Source organism: Ammodytes marinus, assembly GCF_949987685.1.
Source record: "Ammodytes marinus genome assembly, chromosome: 20".
Lineage (NCBI taxonomy): Eukaryota > Metazoa > Chordata > Actinopteri > Uranoscopiformes > Ammodytidae > Ammodytes > Ammodytes marinus.
The window spans coordinates 20,768,911-20,791,944 of NC_137224.1; the positions used below are offsets into that span (position 1 = coordinate 20,768,911).

Below are 23,034 nucleotides of genomic sequence, written 5' to 3' on the forward strand. Positions count from 1 at the left end.
TAAGTTTCCTTTTCTTCTCTCTCTCGGTCAGGTGTGTGAGCGCGCATGTTGCCGCAGTAGTCGACACAGTTGAAACGTGTTTATGTGAATCACCCGTGTGTGAGTAAGTACATGCAGTCCCGATCGCTGTTATAAGTTACAGTTTATGGATGTTATTGACGGCCGCGATTCGCAGGTGGCAACAGCTGTTCTAACGTCTCCTCACGAGCGGAATGTAAGCCTGTGTCTCTTTTCCTGCGATCTATGCTGCTGTGCCTGTGAAAGAAGGAAAATAAAGAGCGGAAAAACCATACTCCTCTTCTCATGCTTATAGTCTGACGTTTTTGGCCTTAAGTGGTGTTCTGGCCGACACCTCTGAAGTGAAACCAGTGATAAGCAGATCAGCGCGGTACCGGTAGGCGACATCCACCAGTTTCCTCCGCTACACTAGGCTACATGATGAAAGATACAGAGCAGTAGCCTACTTAAAAATATAGCCTACTTTTTAATCTTTGGGTTTTGGGGAAAGTAGCAAGTCTTGTCAAGTCAAAAGGCTCAAGTCACGAGTCATTGATGTTAAAGTCCAAGTCAAGTTGCAAGTCTCTTTACATTTTGTCAAGTCGAGTCTCAAGTCATCAAATTCATGACTCGAGTCTGACTCGAGTCCAAGTCATGTGACTCGAGTCCACACCTCTGGTAACTTCTGTGTAGGTTCCATTGTGTAAGCTTGTTATGCTACTTCCACTAGGTCTAGTCCACTGCCAGGTAGCCTACTACGATATGGCACGAACGCTTTCTCTGCCCTCCGTGAACGCGCTCAGGCTCGCACACGGAGGGGAGAGAACGCGCAGGATTGTGATTGGTTCTTTAGATACGGGTCCATCGTCTCCGATTGGTCAGCATTTTAACAGGTTTATAGAAGGTACAGAATTTGGGGGTTTTTCGTTTCTTTTTCATTGCCCATAAGTCATTTATTGCTGTTGGGGTGTAAAAAGCACTTTTCACAACATATTAAAAAGTGCATATTGCAGATAATCTCCTATGATGCCTTTAAGTATGCAAATTTTAAATGTTTACTAAGATCCTGCAATTATCTATTGAAACCCAAAATAATATTTAAAAAATAAGTATTCTAAATATATTTAAAATCCTCATTTATAGGGTACTTAACATTGGGAGGTGGCTGTCCCCAACTCCTAAATTTCAATTCATGAAAATGATACTGAAATGATTTTTATAAATTTTTCTTTTGGTGTTTTTATAAAGATCTTTTTGAAAGTGAAATGTAAAAAAGTACATTGATTTTATATTTTTTTTGTAAATCATGAAAATGCATGTAAAAAATGTTGTCCCTCATTTTTTTGTCACTACCAAAACTTTGTAGGTTTTAGTCCATAGACTGAGACTGATTTAAGCCACACCTCTAATTTTTTTTATCAGTAAGCATTCCTCTGTCCCCCTCATGCTGTGGGTGCATGGTGAGTAGCTAGGTCTCATCATTTTGAAGAAAAGTTGTTCAAAAGTCTGAAAATCAGTGTGTAACTTTAAAAGACGTCACTACCGAACACCTATTTTCTGCACTTAAACAAACTTTTTTTGGTTTTATTGCAGAAAAAATAGTTTTTATGTGTGTGCAATAGTTCAGAAAAGTGCTAGCTAACCATGTGCTGATTATCATCTTTAAGCTAGGTTCAAAGTTAGGCTAAAATTGTCACTACCGAAACAGTCACTACCGAAACATGTGATGACGTTTTGGTAGTGACACGACTGTTTCGGTAGTGACAAAATGGAACACTTAATCTTTTATTTGAGGAATATAAAGAACATTTTAGCAGAGTTATGCAACTCAGAAGTATTTTATTATACATTTCATGTTAGTTAAATGTTGCATGGCATGAAAAATTTAGTTATTACATTTTTTCTAACAATAATATGTGTCCTGCTAGCCTGTCTATGGTCCTTTAAGTCAGCATGTTCCATTAGTTCCATTAGTCAGGCTCAGACTGACACTTGTTTTTGCCACTGCTTATTAATTAGGCTACTGATGTCTTAAAATGTGTCAGTAATGTTAATCTCTATGGTTAATTTATACTGGGAGAGAGACAATATGCCATATCACAGGAGCGGAGTAAAACCAGGAGTAGAGAGATTGAGGGAGTACAGAAAAAGGTTGAGGGATGACCCTGTGAAGTACGAAGAGTACTTAAAAAAGGAAAGAGAAAGATATAAGAAACGAAGGGAAGAAGGAAAGTTGAAGAGTGTCACTGAGTTGTCTCCAAGGGAGCAAAGAAAGCAAAGAAGGGAATGGACGAAAAGACAGAGAGTACACAGGAAGATGAAAAGACAGAAAGAAGTAGCTGTTTGCAGGGACACACCACCTAGCACTTCCAGTGAGAGTGAAGGGAAAAAAGGGACCAAAAGAAAAAAAGTCTGCAAATATAGAAAATTAAAGAAATTAGAAGAGAAGATAGAAGAAATGCAGAGAAAGAAAGAAAAATATAAAAAGCGATGTCAAAGATTAAGGCAGAAGATTGCCTCAGAAAAGTCTGACTCTCCAAGATCCAAAACGCAGATGGACGCACAAAAGTATAGATTTCCTCAACATGTGACAAAGACCCTACTTTTACACAACACACTCATGCATCAAATTAAAGAGAAATACAAGTCTGCGAGCTACAAAGACAAACACTCATTCAGGAGACTTCTCACAACCGGGCTACTGAGGAAGTACAAACTTGTCTCTGCAATGAGAAAATGTGTTGGTGTCTCCCACAAAGCGTTCAACAAGAGTGAAAACCACCCATGTCTTACCTTTCGGAAAAATTATAAGCAAAAAAACATTGACATCGTCAAAACATTTCTAAGTCGAGATGACAATAGTCGGATATCAGCAGGAAAAAAGGAAACGATCACAAGATTTAAAACAAAGAAACAGAAGAGGTTTCTGTCCGACACAATGCTGAATTTGTATAACAAACTGATGCTTGAGATGCCTCATCTGAAGCTATCGTATTCACTTTTCTGTAGGATAAAGCCATTTTGGATTGTTGCTCCAAACATCAGTAACAGGGAGACATGTGTCTGCAAAGTGCATGACAATGCCGAAATGAAAGCAGAGAGGCTCAAGCAGCTTGGCATCATTAAGTCACAGAGTTTGAACAAAGTGGCAGAGGAGTTGTGCTGTGACACACAGGTTAAGGCTTGTATGTACAGAGAATATATCTCATGCAAGAACAAGTCGCTCACACATACCGAAAAGACCTCAGGAGCAGGGGTCACATGGTGGTACCAGTGGCTCACAAAAAAAGAAGACTATGAAAAAGAAAAGGATGGGAAAAGAGAGGTGATCACAGTGACGAAAACTGTTAAACAGAGATGTGAGGGCAGCACAGAGCACCTACTGGAAGACTTTGAAAAATAAATGAAAGACAAGGTGTGCAAGCACCTCTTCAACATCCAACATCAATACACACAGCTACAATCTTTGCACAGATCTCTGAATGAAGATGAGGCTATTCTGCACACTGACTATGCAGAAAATTGGCAATGCAAATATGCAAAAGAGGTACAGCAAGTCCATTTTGGAGCATCTCACAGACAGACAACACTACACAATGCTGTTTTGTACACCACAGAACATACTCTGACATTCTGTGGCCTGTCACCTTCAATGAAACACGATCCTGCTGCCATTTGGGCTGAACTTGAACCAGTTCTACAGTTTCTGAGGGTGAACTGTCCAAAAGTTCAAAAACTCTTCTTCATAAGTGATGGGCCAACCATGCAGTATAGAGGCAAGAAGAACTTTTACTTAATGAGCACCATTCCTTTCCAAATGGGTTTTACCGCTGTGAACTGGAATTTCCTGGAAGCTGGTCATGGTAAAGGGCCAGCTGATGGTGTTGGAGCCACCATAAAGAGAACCGCAGATTCACAGGTAGCCAGAGGTACTGACATACCAACAGCAAAAGCACTGTATGACACACTCCTTCCTCTCACCAAAGTCAAACTCCTGTATGTGGATGAAGAGCAAATTTCAGCATTCAGTGCCCGGCTGCCACAGAAGTTGCCCACCATAAAGGGAACACTTGCCATCCATCAGGTGGTTTGTAATGCGCCAGGCACCATTCATTATCGCGTGCTGAGTTGCTTTTGCAAGAGAGAGGCAATCTGCCCATGTTTTGAGCCTATGTCCACAAATATTGCACCACAACCACAGCCTGTATCTGCTGAACCACAAGCTCAATCAAGCTCTGGATGTCAAGGAAATCTCTGTCCAGTTGACGACATCACAGAAGACCTTGTTGGCAAGTGGTGTGTGGTTACTTATGCAAATGATCCATATCCTGGGATTATCGAAGATGTGGATGAAGGTGAGATATTTTCATTTATAATATACAAACAGTTTAATTCTCCCATAAGATATTTTCCATTCTAATATTCTATAACACTTGAATTAGCTTTTGTAACATAACCTGTCATGTCCTTTGCCCTTTATTTGTCTTCAGGTGCAGTGGAGGTAAAAGTAATGCACAACATTGGACGGAACAGATTTTATTGGCCAATAATTGAGGACAGGATCTGGTACACAGCAGACAAGCTCGTCACCCTTATCTGTCCACCTCAACAGGTCACGAGCAGACATGTCCAAATAAACCCACCAATGTACAAAGCTGTGTGTGAAAAGTTAGACTGCTGAACAGACTTCTGTGTGTTGCGCACACACACACACACACACACACACACACACACACAAACTCATTTCTGTGTTCATGTACTGTAGACTTTTGTGAAGCAGGTGATGTTTTTAACCTGTGATACACACTCAATCTCTCACTCACTCACGCACACAAACTCATTTCTGTGTTCATGTACTGTAGACTTTTGTGAAGCAGGTGATGTTTTTAACCTGTGATACACACTCAATCTCTCACTCACTCACGCACACATACAAACTCATTTCTGTGTTCATGTTCTGTAGACTTTTGTGAAGCAGGTGTTCTCATCTTTTTAACCTGCGATACACATTCAATTTCTCATTCACACACATCAGAGACGACAGGCTGATGAAATGCACACTGTGGCTTTTTTCCTGTTTAAGAAGAAGAGGAGTAGTGGAGACTTGTGGCTCAGTGATCTAGAACAGAAGCCTCATTGTGGTGTTGCTGTTTTGTTGACTTTAACTTTTAGTAATGAAATCCAACTGTGTGCTTATAGAACCAAATGAAATGAAAACATGTAGGTATGTATGGATGTACACCCACAGGCTCCTGTTGATGTTGATACAAATAATACAAAAAAAAAAAATGTCAGCTCTAATACGGTTTTTCAGTGTTGCTGTTCATAATAAAACAAAGTGATTCTTAAACAGTTTATATTGTAAGATCTTTCTTGATTAGGTAGAAAAATCAACATGTTACGTGTTCTCACTTGCAGTCTCCTCAAGACCGAAACTATCAGTACCTCTTCAGTGTGATGTAATATGAAATTCAAACACTGTTATGCCATTTTCAGATATTTAATGTCAGATGTGTGTCTGATATATACTTGTTTAACATTTATGAGTTATTAGTTATTTTTGTTGCCTAACATAAAATGATCAGTCTTATTCAGCCGTGACAAACAAGGTATTGTCGTCACTACCGAAACAGTATTGTCACTACCGAAACTGTGCCGTCACTACCGAAACATGAATGTTTTGTCAAAAATAAAGTATATTGAATTATCAACTTAGATATTGTGATGGTGTTTGGTTCAGTGTGTATTAAAACTAATGAATCCTTAAGTTTGTAATCATTATGATAAACTTTGTGCCCTTTACAAAGTAAATTTGGATTCAAAATCCATCGATTCTGATAAATCACGCTTAAACGCTTTGTTAAAATTATATACTTTTTAATTTACCTATGAATTTTTAAAAATACTATTTAAGAAAAATATATTTACAAGGTGGATGTAAAAAAAAATAAACAAATCAATAAAACTCTTAATTTTATGTGATATTTCATTGTGTTTCGGTAGTGACACATTTTGGAAGAGGAAAAATGTTCCAAAACTGTCTGAAAATACAAAATGAGAATTAATTGTACAACTACTAGAAATGTGTACCTTGGATATTATACAACTAACATACCTGAAAAGTTAGGGGGAAAAGACACATTTATTTTAAGATGTTTCCAACTGCGACTTTGCACCAATTCTGTAGAATGGCCCATATATATATGTATATTTTTTTTAATAACGCTAGCAATCAAAGGGCACTCATAGCTTTTTGGGCGTTCAGGATGTCTTGAGCCTCAGGCCGGAGGTAGTGTTCGTAGGCAGACGATGACCATCATACAGCAGTGCCCAGTGGCCAAGCCTGTTATTACGTAATTATTTGCGCGGGCTGGATGGGTCCCTCAAATCACAACGGTGATATCACCGCGTCTCTAATAGAATTGTGTCTCCACAAAAAATGTCTAGTTAGCAAACAAAGGCTCATAATTATCATTAGACCATGTACTAATAAAATTAAAGTTTTCTCGTTTCAAAATGCCACCTCAAGCGTTAAATAGCCGTTTTATTATCCGTTGTATTAGCCGTTTTTAGCAGTTAGGGGGTCGGGCAGCTGAAAGGAGCCGTAGTGAAACAATGTTGTTTCGGCCCAGCCTCCGGGCTCAGTGCTCCGTATTTATAACATTGCTAGTAGGCTAAACATTTCTGTTAACATCTCGTGTCGGAGGTTATTCTTTTTACTTAACAGGAATGACGTTGATTTAAGAACGTTTCTCATAGCAGCACACACTGTCAAACAGCGCTACGACACTAGCTTAGCCTTTAGCTTACATTAGCTAATCATTGTGCCCAGATGGTAGAAAGAATCTTCGTTTAGAACTTGTTAATAACCCTTTTATCACTTTACAAAAACGGGAGTGTCATTTGAAGATCACACATAGTGAATCTCCGTGGGGTTAGTCATTTATACTTCCAATGTCTGTAAACAATGCGATGCTACAATGCTAAAGAGAGAATATTTCGACATCTGTCAACGTCATGATGACGTCATGGAACGCACACTGCGCATGCTCCATGAGGATCCATGAAAGCAGTATGGACACTTTCTTGAGGTTTGATCTGCGCCAATGAGCAGCTTTCAGAGGAATGAATGGGCTTCCAACGCAACTGCTCGACTGTAATGGTTTTTTAATGTCATATCAGGAATTTTTTATGGAGTATGGTATCCCAATTCCTCCAAGGGAATTCGCTATTGTCATGGATGTAATCCCTACAGGAGTTGTGATGCTACTAAGAAGTACAGCAGGGGTTAAGCCAACCTTACTACCTCTTGACCCTACCGAGTCGGCGGTTGGTAGGGTTTGTTTCTCCCCTGGAACACGTAACAATAATTGTGGAATACGATCATTGTTCCAAAATGATATAGTCTCTGACCCATATGTAGTTGCCTACTGGAATAATTGTGTAGCTGACCTTAATTGGAAAAAAATCTGGACTTCACCTTCAAAATTTTTGATCACTAACAAAATGAAAGAGGTGTCTTTTAAAATTATACACCGTTACTATCCCTCTAAAATATTTTTGCAAAGATTTAAATTAGATATAGATGTCAATTGCTCATTTTGTAATATGTACCCTGAAGATGTTTATAATTTATTTTGGAACTGTTCCCTTTCAAATCGTTTATGGAAAGATATTTGCACCCTTATTACTCGTTTCATCGACCCCAATTTTTCCCTTTGTGTCGAAAATATATTGTTTGGTTTCTTTAATCACACCCCTAGTCAAACAAACCAATATTTTATTATAAATCTTATTATTCTATTCGTCAAATGGCATATTCATAAATGTAAGTATTCGGATCAAAAACCTCTATTTATTGTGTTTGAAAAAGAAACCAGGCAATATATGAAAAATATTATGTACTCTAAAAATAAGAAAGCGATCAAAACACTTTATGTATGTCATTTATATAATGTTTTTATTTAATGCAATGCTGTTTTAAAAAAAAAAATGTATCTGTATTTTTATATAGGCCTACCGGCCAGTTTTGTATGGTACCCCCTGGCGGCTGTTGTATTGATTATTGTCAATAAAATGTGTAAAAAAAAAAAAAAAAAAAAAATGGGCTTCCAACGGTTTTCAGTCCGCTGTCCATTTCTTTATGTCCATGGTTTCCCCTCCTCCGTTACAAAGAGTGGCTCCTGATGGCTGACTTGAGGACGGCTCCTCAGATAACGATTCATGGAGGACAGAGGACAAAAAGCAGAGTTAGTTTCGGAAATGACAATTGATGTTCCTTTCCTGTCCCTTTCGGATTTAGAAAGTCTAAGCAGTAGAGAAAAGTGGTGAGGATTAATTGTTACATCGGAAACAGTGAGATCTTGCGAAGGATCAAAATAATTTGTGCATGTTGTGAACTCGCCACCTCTAAGAAAACCATAAAAAGTGTGTGCTATTATTTGCTATTAGATGAAATACCCCTATTGTTTATTAGTAGCCTATCTGTTAGCTAACACTAACGTTGAAATATCAAAGAAGCACAATCATAACTCCAATGAGAATGTATTAATTTAACTAATTGATTACATTCAATCCGTGTATCTTCTGTTCAGTCCATATAATTTTTTGAAAATCAAAACACGAAAAGTGACCCGTTTTCTTTTTATAATCAACCTTTCATCTACATTGTATACTATACCAAGAACACACTTTCACTCTTTTTAAACACAATTCATGACCAGGATATCATGTATGAGTATTATAATGGCCTAAATGTTGATGTTCCGGTGTCGTGCCAATTTCCTCCGATAAGATGTGTGTGTGTGTGTGTGTGTGTGTGTGTGTGTGTGTGTGTGTGTGTGTGTGAGAGAGAGAGTGTGTGTGAGACGAGGAAAGACAAAACTTCTCTAGATTATATTGGACCAGTGGCGGGCCGTCAGGGCCAGCAAAGCCTTCTCTGCTGGCCTAAAGACTTTCAGAAAAATTAAATTTATATTACCGGTATTAATACATTATTATATTTTCTGTTAAATATATCATTTATAGATTTTAATATATAAAATGTTTTCATTAATTCCATCTATTTTAAAGAGTTTGTTCACGTAAGTCTATATTCGTAATTGAATTGTTTTCCTTCGGCTGCGCTGCCTCCGGTGTGCTGCTATATAGTAGAGCTCTGCGCTGTCTCTAAAAAAATATCTGGCCAAGGCCTTCAGAATTCCGAGAGAATCCCCTCTCCGTTGACGCTAATGGGGACGATGTTGCAGAGGACAGACCCTGTCCTTGAATTTCTTGAGGCCCAGTCTGCGGGCAGTGAGAGAGGAGAGGCTGCTAGCTCTTCTTGCAAGAATTGTAGATAGGATGTGAATGAAATGAATGATCAGAATGTGTGTGAAAATTGTTCAGAAGGTGTCAATGTGTGTAAAATGTTTTTGGAGATTAAGAATTGTTTTAAAACATCGAAAAATTATTTTAAGGTCAGTCAAAGGGGCTTAAGCCATATTCATGTAAATAATTTTAAATTAAACTTTAATTCAAACAGCTATCATTCATGCCCACTATGAAGGTCATTTAAACATGTTTTATTATGCCAGAATGTCTTTGAACAGAGATATAAATATAGCAAAAATAATTCAAATCCACACCAGTTAGTCATGAAGAAAAAATAAATGTATTAAATAACCATAGATAACATCAAATATTACAACACCTATATACAATTATATAACATATTACATTTAATAAATAACATTAATTAGATTAGATATATTTACACTTATTAGCCAACAGGCTCAACGGGAACAACATATCCAAATTCCTGTCTATTCTATTTTATGTTTAATCATGTTATGTACAAATTATTAATTTTCTAAATGTAATCATGGCCCTGAAGAGCTGCCACCAGAGCATCTGGAGCAGAGACGACTGCAGCGATGCGCTCCCGGATCCGGTCCCCGCTCTGTTGTTCTTGGTTGAAGTGTGGCTCATCCGCATTGTCGTCGGGCATGACCTCCTCCGCTGGCTCCATAATGTCCCCGTTAGACAAACATATGTTATGCAGAATGGTGCAGCAGACGATGACATCTGGAGCGAAGGTGCTCTTCACTTCCAGGGCCTTCAAAAATATTGACCTCCATCGTGTCTTCAGGCCTAAGGACCTCTCTATAATTGATCTTGCCTTGGCATGGTGGTGGTTGAACCGCCTGGAGGACTGGCTCCTTGAAGGGAGTGATTATTGCCACAGGCGCTGACAGACAGGGGTACCCTCCGTCCCCAAGCAGAAAAAATCCTTGAGGTGGATAGAGATGCTGAGTTATATAAAGGGCTGTTCTTGAAGACTCTGGAGTCGTGGACAGACCCTGGGTAGCCCACGAATATGTCCACGTACTTCCCCTGGTGGTCACAGACTGCCTGCAGTTGTATTGAGGGGAACACTTTTCTATTCACAAAGCATTGGGCGTTGGTAGAGGGAGGTTTAATTCGAATTTGGCATCCATCAATGCTGCCTGCTACCCTGGAGAATGCAGGGGATCCAGCCAGGCGGACATAGCCATTCCCCACATTCTCCAGGTCAGCATTGGATGGGAAGGTGATGACCTGATTTTGAATTTTTAATAATTTTTGGGAAAATTTGTGGATCATGTCATGCACTGTTGTGCGAGGGATGGCAAAGCTCCTCGACACAACCCGATACGATGTTGCACTGGCCAGCCAGAAGACGAACAGGTAATGCCCCCATCCATGGTCCTGCCTGCTGCGAGTTATGGCCATCAGGTTCTCCATGGACCCCCTGTTCAGCCTGTAGTCAGGCCTCAGGTTGGCCTCTCCGTTCAGATAGTATGGAAAGCGGAAAGTGCCACAATTGGGCCCGGCATTTGACGCGGTAAAACAACAATCCGTGCGGTTCAGTCGTTAATCCGCCCGTTAAACCGCCCGGAATTTCCGCGGGGATTTGTATTTTCCGCCCGGAACTTCCGCCCGGATTTGTATTTTCCGCCCGGAATTCCAGGCGGAAATTCCGTCCGGTTTCTTAAAATGCAAATGAGCCTCTCCCTCTGTGAAGACAAAATGACAGACCAAAGTAATGCATTGACGAGATCTGCAGTGCCTGCTTGTTACGCCGTAGCCTATAGCTTGAGATACAAATTATTTTTCTACTTAAAAACATAACTCACATGCATATTGCTTAGCTAGTGATAGTAATCAGCGGTGTAGATTCTATACGTATATACTATACTATAGTTAGCGATACTTGTAGTGAAGTAGGCAAACTAAGAGTTCAGCTGAATTGTGTGGCAAAAGTAGTCATACTGAAATGGGCCCTGTCAGACAGTGTTGTTCTGTTCCGATGCTCGTGGATAATTATTTCAGCCAAGGCCTACATTAATGTCTTTTACATTTCCCTGCTAGACATTTAAGGTTGAGCTCATTAAACTCTGTTGGCTAGTTTAATCTACAGCAATAGAAGACCAGTGTTGGCCAAGTTACTTCAAAAGCGTAATGCGGTATTTATTACTTGTTACTGTCATTTCAAAGTAGTTAGTTACATTACAATATTACTGTCTTTGAATTGTAAGGCATTACACTACTTTTACATTACTTTTGCATTACTTTCACCAAAATAACAGGAAATATGGATTTTGTGTTCTTTCATTTCATTCATTTTTCATTTTCCTTTATTTAACCTCGAAAGATCAATTGAGGGGTGACCCTCTTTTACAATGACGTCGAGTTTGTACATATACACAATATACAATGAGAATACATAACAAGTTTACACACACACACACACACACACAGACAACAACAATTTAAAACATTCAGATCAATTGAATGAGAGACATAATAGCCTAATTAAAACAGTTACAAGTGTAGAGGGGCTGATTCAAAATAATAATTTTAAATTGGTTAACAGTTATGAGTGTATTTATTTTAATTGTATGTTGTAGGCTGTTCCAGGAGTCAGGGGCACTATGGCTAAAAGCGGATTTACCAAGCTCAGACCGGGCATAGGGGACATATAACATGAGCATGTCAGTTGAGCGGGTTTGATAAAGCCCATCTGAAATAAGCAGCATTTCTGTCAAATATAGTGGTAGCTTTCCAGTCAGAGCTTTATATATAAAAATATGCCAATGTGCATCACGTCTCTCCTTAAGGGAGGACCACCCAACCTTTTCATATAAAACACAATGGTGTGTATCATAAGCATCTCCTGTAATGAATCTCAAAGCAGAGTGAAATACAGAGTCTAGGAGTTTAAGGCATGAACGAGATGCATGCCGATAAACCACATCACCGTAATCAAGGACAGACATAAAAACTGCCTCAATAATCCTTTTCCTACTGAACAACGGGAAGGTGGCTTTATTCCTATAAAAATAGCCAATCTTTTGTCGGAGACGACAGACAAGATTTTTTATGTGAAATGTAAAAGAGAGTTTTTCATCTATCCAGATGCCAAGATATTTATATTCAGTGACTCTTTCAATATGAGATCCATTATTTGTGTGAATAATAAGATCATTAAAATGTGTAATTCTTGCTCTGGAAAAGCACATATATTTTGTTTTTTCTATATTAAGGACAAGCCTGAGATCCACTAGACAGTTCTGCAGGGTGTTAAAAGAGCTCTGTAGGTTCTGAACAGATTGTTGCACTGAATCAGAAATGCAATACAGTACAGTGTCGTCAGCATACAAATGGGCATGGCAGTGTTGTAGTGATGAAACAATGTTATTGATGTAAATTGTGAATAGGACTGGACCTAAAATTGAGCCCTGCGGAACACCATTTGTAACTGTTAAAAACTCAGTTTGGTAGCTTCCCAGCTTAACTGACTGCTGTCTATCAGAGAGATAGTCCCTAAACCAGCTACATGTAGAATAATCAAAACCAATTTCATGCAGCCTCTCTAAAAGCAAATGGTGATCTAAAGTATCAAAAGCTTTTGACAGATCAACAAAAAGTGCTGCACAGTGCATTTTTTTATCGATAGCTGTAACAATGTTGTCTAAGACCAAAGTGACAGCAGATATAGTACTGTGGCCTGCCCTAAAACCAGATTGAAATGGACTCAAAATGGAAGCACTGGATAAAAAGGATTTCAACTGAGTATTAATGACTGATTCTAGAATTTTTGCCAGGCATGGGAGTTTGGAAATTGGCCTGTAATTGTTAAGATCACTTTTGTCACCCCCTTTATGTAATGGAATGACGTGAGCTTTTTTCCAGACTTTAGGAACAATACCAGAAGAGATGGAAAGATTAAAAATATGGGTTATTTGTTTTGATATGATAAGTGCAGAGAGATTTATTGAAAATGGGTCCAAATTGTCCTCTCCCATGTACTTCCTGGGGTTGATGGCAAGAAGCGCATCTACAACAATACTTGTTGGGACTTGAACAAGGCTGAAAAGAGGAGTTTTAGAGACAGGTGGTATGCTATTTTTATTTCTCGTGGTGGTAGGCGTAGAAGGCGTAGATACTCCATTGTGAAAGAGTTTACCAGCAGCTATAAAGTGTTTATTGAAAGCTAAACCAATTTCTTTCTGATCATTTAAAATATGATCATTTATTTTTAACTGACTGGGAACAGTGCTAGAATTGTTTTTGTTATAATTCACAGCCTTCCAAAATAGTGCAGGGTTGGAGTAGCAGTTTGAAATTAGTTCGAGGTAGTAGTCTGATTTAGCTTTCCTAACCATGGATATGCACCTATTTCTGATTTGTCTGAAAGCAGTCCACTTGGAGTTTTCACCAGAGCGTCTAGCTAGGGACCATGCTTTATTTCTCTCTGCAAATATATCGGACAATTCATTTGTGAACCAGGGGTTTGATCTATTTTTTACTCTGTGCTTTTTAAGGGGTGCATGCTTGTTCAAAATGGAGGAGAAAGTATTGGTGAAAAATTCTAAGGCCAATTCCACATCAGATATTTCACTTGTGAGATGAATGTCACTTTGATAGAGTTCATTTAAAAATGCTTGCTCGTTAAAACCTTTAAAATTACGCTTAATGATGATTTTGGGTTGAGATTTTTTAAGATGAATACTTCTGATACAGGCCACCGGGCAGTGATCACTGATTCCAAGCTCAAAGACACCAGCAGAAACTATTTTATTGCTTTGATTTGATAATATTAAATCGATCAAAGTTGATTTTGCTGGGTTTTTTAGATTTGGTCTTGTGGGCTCAGTTATTATTTGTGTAAGATTTAGGTTGCTACATATTTCTTTAAAAGGTTCAGAGGCACCAGAAAGCCAGTCAATGTTAAAATCACCCATCATAATGACCTCTCTATTTACATATGGAGAGATTAAATGTGCTAGCTCACTCAAGGAGCTATTTACTGCTGAAGGGGGCCTGTACACACCAATTACAACAAAACAATCATTGGATGATAAAGACAATTCCAAAGCAATAAATTCAAAGCAGCTTCGAACAGAGACAGCATGTAGTAATGATACAGAATAATGTGATTTAACATAGACAGCCACTCCCCCACCCCGTGTGGTCCTGTCTATTCTGAATAAACTATAATCATTTATTGCCACCATAGAGTCATGTGTACTGCTCTTCAACCATGATTCAGTCAGAACCAAGACATCTGGGTCAGCCTGAGATACTAAGATGTTAACATGGTCTAGTTTATTGTGCTGAAGCAAACTTCTTATGTTTAAGTGAAGAAAACCCAAACCCTTTCTTGTTTTGAGGATGTTTGGTGAGTTTAGCTTTGATATGCTCATGTCCAGGTTATCAACAGCGGGGTGGTCCAACACAATTGACCTATTACACATAATAGGTACATTTTTCAAGTTACTTGTAATCCCAAGTGGTCTGTGGCGTGACCTGTAAAATCTATGAGGAGGGATTAATGATGATCTGACAGACTGACATACAGGGATTGGGTGAGTTTTTATAGTAATGGATGTTCCAGGCCTGGAGGGGGCGCTAGATGCATGGGGACTAGTGGTCATGGAGGCTGTGTCACGTGAGCTAACTACCTCTTGACTGACCAGGTGTGGAGATAGTCAATCATGCTGGACAGAGTTTGCAAGAGGAGTGACGCTAGGAACCGATTTTATTGTTAAGAGCATATTGCTGGCCAGAAGATGTTTCCCTTGTTTGTTTAAATGCAAACCATCGCTGGCAAAGAAAGACGGTCTGTTCCAGAAAACGTTAAAATTGTCGACAAAGGGAATGCCCATGGAGAGACAATACTGTTTGAGCCAAACATGAAGTTGGCGTGCGCGGCTGAATTTGATGTCACCAAATCGAGGGGAAGGCATGGGACCAGAGACGATACATTGTTTCCCAGCGGTCAAGACGGAATCGATTAGGGCTTTAAAATCAGTTTTAAGACTTTCTGACTTTTCTGACTTAAGGTCATTTGAGCCGATATGTGTCACGACCATAGATGCAGCGGGATTACTGTGGATAATGTGTGGTAGCACTGAGTTGATGTGGGATACCTGGGCACCGGGATAGCAGAAGGTCTCCGCCCTCGGCAGGAGAACTTGTCGGACCATGGATGAGCCAATGAGGAGGCACTGGAGCTCCGCTGCTCGGCCCTGCTGCGCTGCAGAGCAACCAGGTGAAGGCCGGGCTGGATCATTAGCCTGCAGTGTTGATGCCCGCGGTCCAGAGCGGCAAAGTTGCGTAGGTTGAGCCGGGCGTCTGGTGGATCCTTCTGATCGTCTGATGATGGCATCCTGCAGCATCCTGCGTCGGTTCTCTCCCGTGTTGGAACGACGAGACGTCTGGGAAACACCGGCCACAGGTGGAGAGGAGACAGCGGCGGCGTAGGAAGCGGCGGCGGGCAGCGAAGTGACAGCGGAGGAAGAGGAGGCGGCGGGTATCGGAACAGCGGAGGGGTAGGACGTGGTGGCGCGTGCCAGGGCAGTGGTGGTATCCCTGTCCACAGGTGAACCGTGGCCAACTGGACGTGGCTGGAACCGGGGAGGAGAGCTAGAGCCATTTGCCATTGATGGAAACTCCTGTAGGCTCATAACTTCGAATCTGTTGCCAAGCTCCAGGCGCTGCGGTGTTGGGGGAGTCCGCGGACGACCACAATGTTTACCCTTGCGGGCTGTTAACCAATTTATCGGTTTAACAGGGGTCGAGCTCAGCGGGAATTGTCCATCCCCTTTGTTGACAGTCGCTGCCAGCTTAGGTTTTGCACCAAGTAGACTCCACTGATCGTTGGGTATGGCTAACACGGGCCCGGGCACAGTGACAGGAGAAGAGGATCCCACAATGGCGGAGCCGGGCCACGGGAGAGTAGGATCATCGCCTGCCATGCAGAGGGAGCCGCAGCCAGAGGATCTTAGGGCGACAAGGTGCTTCATTTGAGTGGAAGCAACAGAGGATAGCTCCATGATGATGTCGTTTTTACCCCTGAGTTCAGCTTGCAGACCAGAGATCCTCTCCTTCAGTCGACCTAAGGTAAGATTGCATTCACACGTTTGTAGCATAGTGGTAGCTGGTGCTAGCTTGCTGTATGGAGCTGCTGCGTTCAGTGCAGGGTTGGTGATATCCCGTGTAGATGGTAGAGCCTTGGCCCAGCCTGGCCTGGTGGGGATGGTGAAGCCTGTGCTGTTGCTCAGGTGAGCGTGCTACTGCTGTTGCTCAGGTGAGCGTGTGCTGCGTGAGCTGCGTGAGCTGCGTGAGCTGCGTGAGCTGCGTGTGCGTCTGCGTCTTAATAGGTCTTCTTGTTTTCAATGCAGCTCATTACACAGCAGGTGAGTATGGCATAATGACTGAGCTAGGCTTAAGGCGAGACACCCCAGGTGAATAGGGATTTTTTTTTTACTTATAGATATCATCATGAAACTTTGCCAGTTGATTACTGACACAAACACAATAATTTTTTGTATTACATGTTTTTCTTTAATATTTTATTAAATATGCAAATATGGCAATATTTAACCAATTATGCGTAAATTTGGGTCATTTTTCGAGAAAGATTTTGAGATGTTGGATAAAGCCAGAGTTAAAATCTCTATTTTATTTTAACCACATATTAGTTTCTAAAGTTTTTACAGAACAAATTTTGGATAAAGCCTTTTTTCATTTAATAAATCAAAAAAGACTATGTACATGTCTTAGAAATGCATTTTCGGCATGTTTTTAGGAGGAAAATGTATCATAAATCAGACAATTAACAATATATTAACAAATCCTTCTGTAAAAACCTTTAAAATAGTGCTATGAATGATCATAGAAAGTTTGGTTGATGTCAGTGGTCTAGAAGTTGAGATATCTTTCGCAGAGTATTGGAAAAAGCTCATTTTGAGAAAACGGCCGTTAAAGATAAAAACGTGAATTCTGCTGATAATAGCTAGAGTAATTTATTGAATTAGGCCCTACACCCTTCAATGCCATATAGGCCTACCACTGCTTAACATATATAAACCATAGCATAGTAACATTTACATCCACATGCTAATTTAAACGTGGTTAATTCATTATTAGCCACTGTCTGTCAACCTGCTCCTGTCGGCACAGACGCTCTCTCTCCCCACCATCTCCCCTCTGATCGTCTGACAGTCTGTGTCTCTCCGACGTGATCGGCGTGATTTACATGTCTTTAACACTTCTCCCCTTCAAATGGCGATCATGTAATGTCCGTAGCCAATTGATTAAGTATTTTTTTTGTCTTGGTTTGGCATATTTTCGACGTTTTTCCCATTTTATTTTGTGATTTTCGAGCTACCCGGGGCTAGCATCACGTGATGCCTTTTAGCGAATCACATCGTCAGAAATGTGCATTAGCCAATGAGGTCGCTTTCCTAGCATTGAATCCCTCCTCACACTTTCACGATTGGTTACTGATACAAAGGAAATGACCATATTTGGATCAGATAACGTTGTTCTTGAGATTCAGAGCTTTCCAACAGTACCATGGTTATTATGTTTCATACAGCGGTCGCGGTGCTGTATGTTACGTTAGAATGCTCACTTTTGACGAATTTAGGAGCAAAATACAGACGCAAGCAGTCAAAGTTTAGTAAAATAAACACCTAAAACGTATATTTTGGACATTTTATCCATACTAGTATGAAAGAAGACATGTTATGGAAGCTAAATAGACACAAATCTCAAAATTGACCAGTGCTTAAAAAAACGATGTTTTTGCCTGCCGTGTCTCGCCTTAAGGCTAACAAAAGTAGGCTATATAATATAATGGTCACAATTATGGCTCATGGTGCAATACATTTTATAATAGAAATATTGTATCTTTAATTAATAATTAATTAATAATAATAATTGCTTGGATTTATATAGCGCCTTTCATGATACTCAAAGCGCTTTACAGGGTTCCAGACAATTCGTTCACACACAGTCATACCGGTGGTGGTAAACTACCATAGTAGCCACAGCTGCCCTGGGGCAGACTGACAGAAGCGAGGCTGCCATTCAGCGCCATCGGCCCCTCCGACCACCACCTCAAACATACAGCAGTCATACACATTCACACGAGGCAAGGTGGGTGAAGTGTCTTGCCCAGGGACACAACGACCATGACACAAGTGGCCGGGCTGGGATCGAACCGCCAACCCTAGGATCATTGGCCAACCAGCTTAACCACCTGAGCCACAGTCGCCCCTTTAGGTATTTATTTAGCCTATATTAATATCAATAGAGCTAGAGCCTACTACTGTAGACTGAAAAAGTAAATTGAGCCTCAAAGACTTGTTTCTTGCGTTCTGGCGACTTAAAAGCACGAACAAGTTGTTCACATCATCATCAACTTTTGCCTTTTTTAGTTGTTCCAAAGAATCTGCCTTATCATCTTGCCATCTAATCTAAATGATAACAGCCCATTATGTTTGTTTGTCGTCTCTCTTGCATGACATTTTATAATAACAATAGTAGCCTAAATATAAATCTCCTTTGCTGTGCGCTGGGGAGAAACAGACACGCTGGCAACTTTTCTGGTATCAAATTGGTGATTGCGGGATGATTTGGATGCAGCAGCCTATTTGAATGACAAGCTGTCGGGCGGACTCTGCCCTGCGGAGCTGCTTGACTCTCGGCCGGGTGCGAGGCAAAAATAAATAAAAGGACTCGGCGCATCATCAGGCTACATAATAGGCTGGCCTGATGTGAAACTTCTCTAAAATATAGGCTACTTACTCAGGCTCGCCAACATAAAAGAGACGCGCACATAGCCGCGGGAACATATTCTCAACAGGGGGTGCTGAAAAAAAAGCTCAGCCTGCACTTGTCTCGCAACTCCCTACATTGATAAATACAAACTTCACCAATGTAAAAGTGTTACAAGCAGCGGGGATGTTTTTAATATAAGACTGGGGGTTTCCCCTACAGATAGGTCGTAAAAAATCGGGTCGTCTTATACGTGGGGTCTAATATTCGGCGTCCAGTAAGGGAATGCCCGTTACCAGAGCGATCATTCAGCTTAATGCTGCATCCACACCAAACGCGAAAATTCGCGTTGCTCCGCGCGAACCGCGTGTAAATCACTGCGGGGGTCAATGTGCCCCAGGGGTGAATGCGGCGCGGTGAAAGTATTCGCGCCGCGTGAGGGGAGGGGCTTATTTGGTAGTTGGAAAACAGTTGGACAACAACAGTTGGAAAGAGGTTTAAAAACTAGCCGGCTTATTTTTAATTAGCCTACGCCGTTTTTATTCAGCAGACATGGTTAGTGTTAACACCCTGGCGTGTTCTCTATCTCTATCTTCTTTGGAAGAAGCGTCGCACCCACCGCCGCCGTATCTGGGTTCACAGCATCACCCGCAGTCGGAACCAGCTGGGTGAATATCACCGGTTGATTCAGGAGCTGCGTCTGGATGACTGTCGTTTCCAGCGCTACCTCCGGTTGACTGTGGCCCAATTTGACGACCTGTTGGCCCGGATCGATGACAGGATTTCCCGGCAGGATACGAACTACAGGCGTTCCGTCCCAGCTGCGGAGCGCCTGTCTATCTGTCTCCGGTAAGTGAGTTTACTAACAAATGTTAAAATGTATCAATAGTAACTGTAACCAACATTTATAGTAATCTCTCTGACCGGTACCAAAACGGAAATTTAACTGTGATCTCACAACAACAAATGTATCAAAAGTAGCCTACACTGAAATAGCTAGGCAACATCATTTTTGGTAGTTGGAAAACAGTTGGAAAGAGCTGATGTTCTGAGTTTACAGCTGCTCCAACAGCGGTCAAAACAAAACAACACAGTAGGCTACAAACCATAGCCTACATAAATGTGGCAGCTATATTATCTTTTTTTTTTACAAACAGAAAGGCCTACATACTTTTATTATAGCCTATTATCTATTATTGATTATTCTGACTTTAGAGCCATATACATAAAATACTACCACCAATAACAGCACAAACTAGTATAGACCTTGACATAATAACTCAGTTAGCCTATATTAACTGTTGTCTGTGTTGCAGGTACTTTGCCACAGGGGATTCCTACAGGACCATCGCCAACAGCTTCCGTGTTGGGGTCTCCACTGTCAGCATCATCGTCCCTGCTGTGGCCACTGCCATTTGGGAGTGCCTGGTGGGGGAGTTTATGGCAGTGCCCACAGCAGAGGATTGGAGGTCCATCGCGGCAGTCTTTGAGGAGCGCTGGAACTTCCCACTCTGCTGTGGAGCACTGGATGGGAAGCACGTGACCCTCAAAGCCCCTGGCAATACTGGCTCCCAGTTCTTCAATTACAAGGGGACATACTCCCTTGTATTGCTAGCAGTTGTGGATGCCCAGCGTTGCTTCCGGGTGATTGACGTTGGCGGCTACGGGAGATCCAGTGACGGCGGGACACTGGCCAACTCTGCGTTCGTTCAAGCCCTGCAGTCTGGAACCCTCGACCTGCCCACTGACCTGCTACTTCCTGGAGCTGACCAGAGGGGACCCCAGCCGCATGTGTTTGTGGCAGATGAGGCTTTTCCATTGCGGAAAAACCTCATGAGGCCATACCCTGGGCGCATCCTCCCTCGTGAGAAGAGGATTTTCAACTACCGTCTCTCCCGAGCTCGACTGGTAGTTGAAAATGCCTTCGGGATCCTCTCCTCACAATGGAGGATGTACAGGCGTGCGATGGAGGTCAAGCCAGAGGTAGCAGAGATGTGCGTCAAGGCAACCTGTGTCCTGCACAACTTCCTGCGGAGGTCAGAGGAGGCTTGTGCAGTGAGGGGGAACGTCCCAGTTGTGGAGGTGGAGCCACTGCCAGACCTGGGCAGAGTAGCCGCCAACAACCCGGGACGAGAGGCTGTCAGGGTGAGGGAGGTCTTCACTGCCCACTTCTCAGCGGAGGGAGCATTGTCTTGGCAAGACACCATAGTGTAGCAGGAGCACACACAAAACGTCTCTTTTAAGAGCCACCCACTCAGTTCTATTGAGCAAACTTCTTGCAATTTGTACATAACATAATGTGTTTTCTTATTTAAGCACTGATGGTAAATATGTGTAAAGGTAAGTAGTAGTTGTGTTCACATTCAGGTATGTTTAATGTAAGAATTTGCTGTATAATATGTTGGCAAGCTATAGCCTAATAGCCTACTGTGCAGTAAACAGAACAGACTGTCGCTTCTTTTAAATGGGGAGTGAAAGACATTAACGTCAAGACACATTAGGTGACAGTTTCCATTGAAGAGCCTGATTGATTTATTACCAGATCCATTTTCCTGCGTTACATGAATCCACCTGACATAAATCTGTTCAGTGGCACATACGTTAAAAAACATACAATACAAATAGGTTTATTAATCTGAATGTAGAGCATGTCACGATGTGTAAGGTGGCCGCCTATGAACGGACCGAGGGCTGAGAACAAGGATACTGATCAGATAAATGATCGGTCAAACGTAATTCATCAGGAAATGATAAAAACATCCCGATGGAGATTTTTATGGAGTGATTTTGCTTCAAACTGTACAGGGACGCGTGTGACAGTGACACTCTTTCTTCAGTCGGAGCTGCAGCGTGAAGTGAAAACAAACTCAGGGTAGGATTAACCACCTCCCGAGCAGGTTAGACCCACCTACTTCACCTCTGGCTTCCCTGCTGTCGTCGCCAGATCGTACCATGCACTACTGTGGTAACTATGCGAGCCTGGCTCCAGTAGATATTATTACCTCGCTCTATTTTCTCACCTCTTGTAGCTTTTTGTGATTTTATCCTAACGCTGTTTTCCTCTGCTTGCAGTTACCCGGATCACTCTCTCCAGCTCCCCTGCTTTGGTCTCCCCCCGGCTTCCTCGTTCATTCACCACCAGCTTCCCCTCCTCATTTCAATAAACCTTTGTTCATCAACCCTACTCTGCCTCTGTCTGCTCTTGGGTCCAGTATCAAACCGTAACAGAACTCGCACATCATTTAGAAACCGGTAAGAACAAGTAGAATGTACAAGCTTTCAGTATTCAGTCCTGTTAACTGTAATTATTTATATTTAAATAAAACAAAATAAATTCATCGAAAATCCAAGTGGAGTTATATTTATTTATTTTGTATGTTTCAATAAGAAAAAATTAATAAACTATCAAAAATTAAATTACAAAAAAATTACAAAAATGCGGAAAAAAAAGAAAAGAAAAACAATTGAAGCCTGCTTCACTGCCAGACAAGGTTTGCCCCCTCAACCGTTTCCAAATTAAGCACCACAGTGCTGGCCTCATAAATGAGTCTATAAATATTAAATTTGACATGTTCCTTCTGTTGAAGGGGCAACCTTTGCATGGCAGGAAGCAGGCTTTTGAAGAAGATCTCGTCTTCCGAAAGGGGAGGTGGACCAGGAGTGTTCTCTCTGGCCAGGGACTGCATCAGCATCCTTTCTATGGTGCTCTCATTGGCCCTGGACCCTTTTTGACTTGCTTTTCTCCCTGTATCAAATGAGAACATTATAATATCACTTATATGGTTATTATAAGGGCTCGGCAATTTGCCCTCAAATCAATATCATGAGTAATTGAACATTTTACTTCAATTACCATTATTTAGGTAAATATGCCCATTAAATAAAAAATTAAGGGAATGCAAACAGGTTGACTATTTATGGTTATGAATTGAATATTCCAAAATG

The 23,034-nt window shown here is 41.2% G+C and overlaps 1 protein-coding gene across 1 annotated transcript; it reads left to right on the forward strand.

Moving 5' to 3' along the window:
* Positions 1–16,480: 16,480 nt before the first annotated feature.
* On the forward strand, positions 16,481–21,303 carry LOC307266885 (uncharacterized protein; the record flags this gene model as incomplete). Its single annotated transcript, XM_080049003.1, has 4 exons — positions 16,481–16,505; positions 16,613–16,665; positions 19,694–19,938; positions 20,406–21,303. 4 exons carry the CDS (start codon positions 16,481–16,483, stop codon positions 21,301–21,303), a joined length of 1,221 nt encoding a protein of 406 aa, XP_079905129.1.
* Between the last annotated feature and the right edge of the window lie 1,731 nt (positions 21,304–23,034).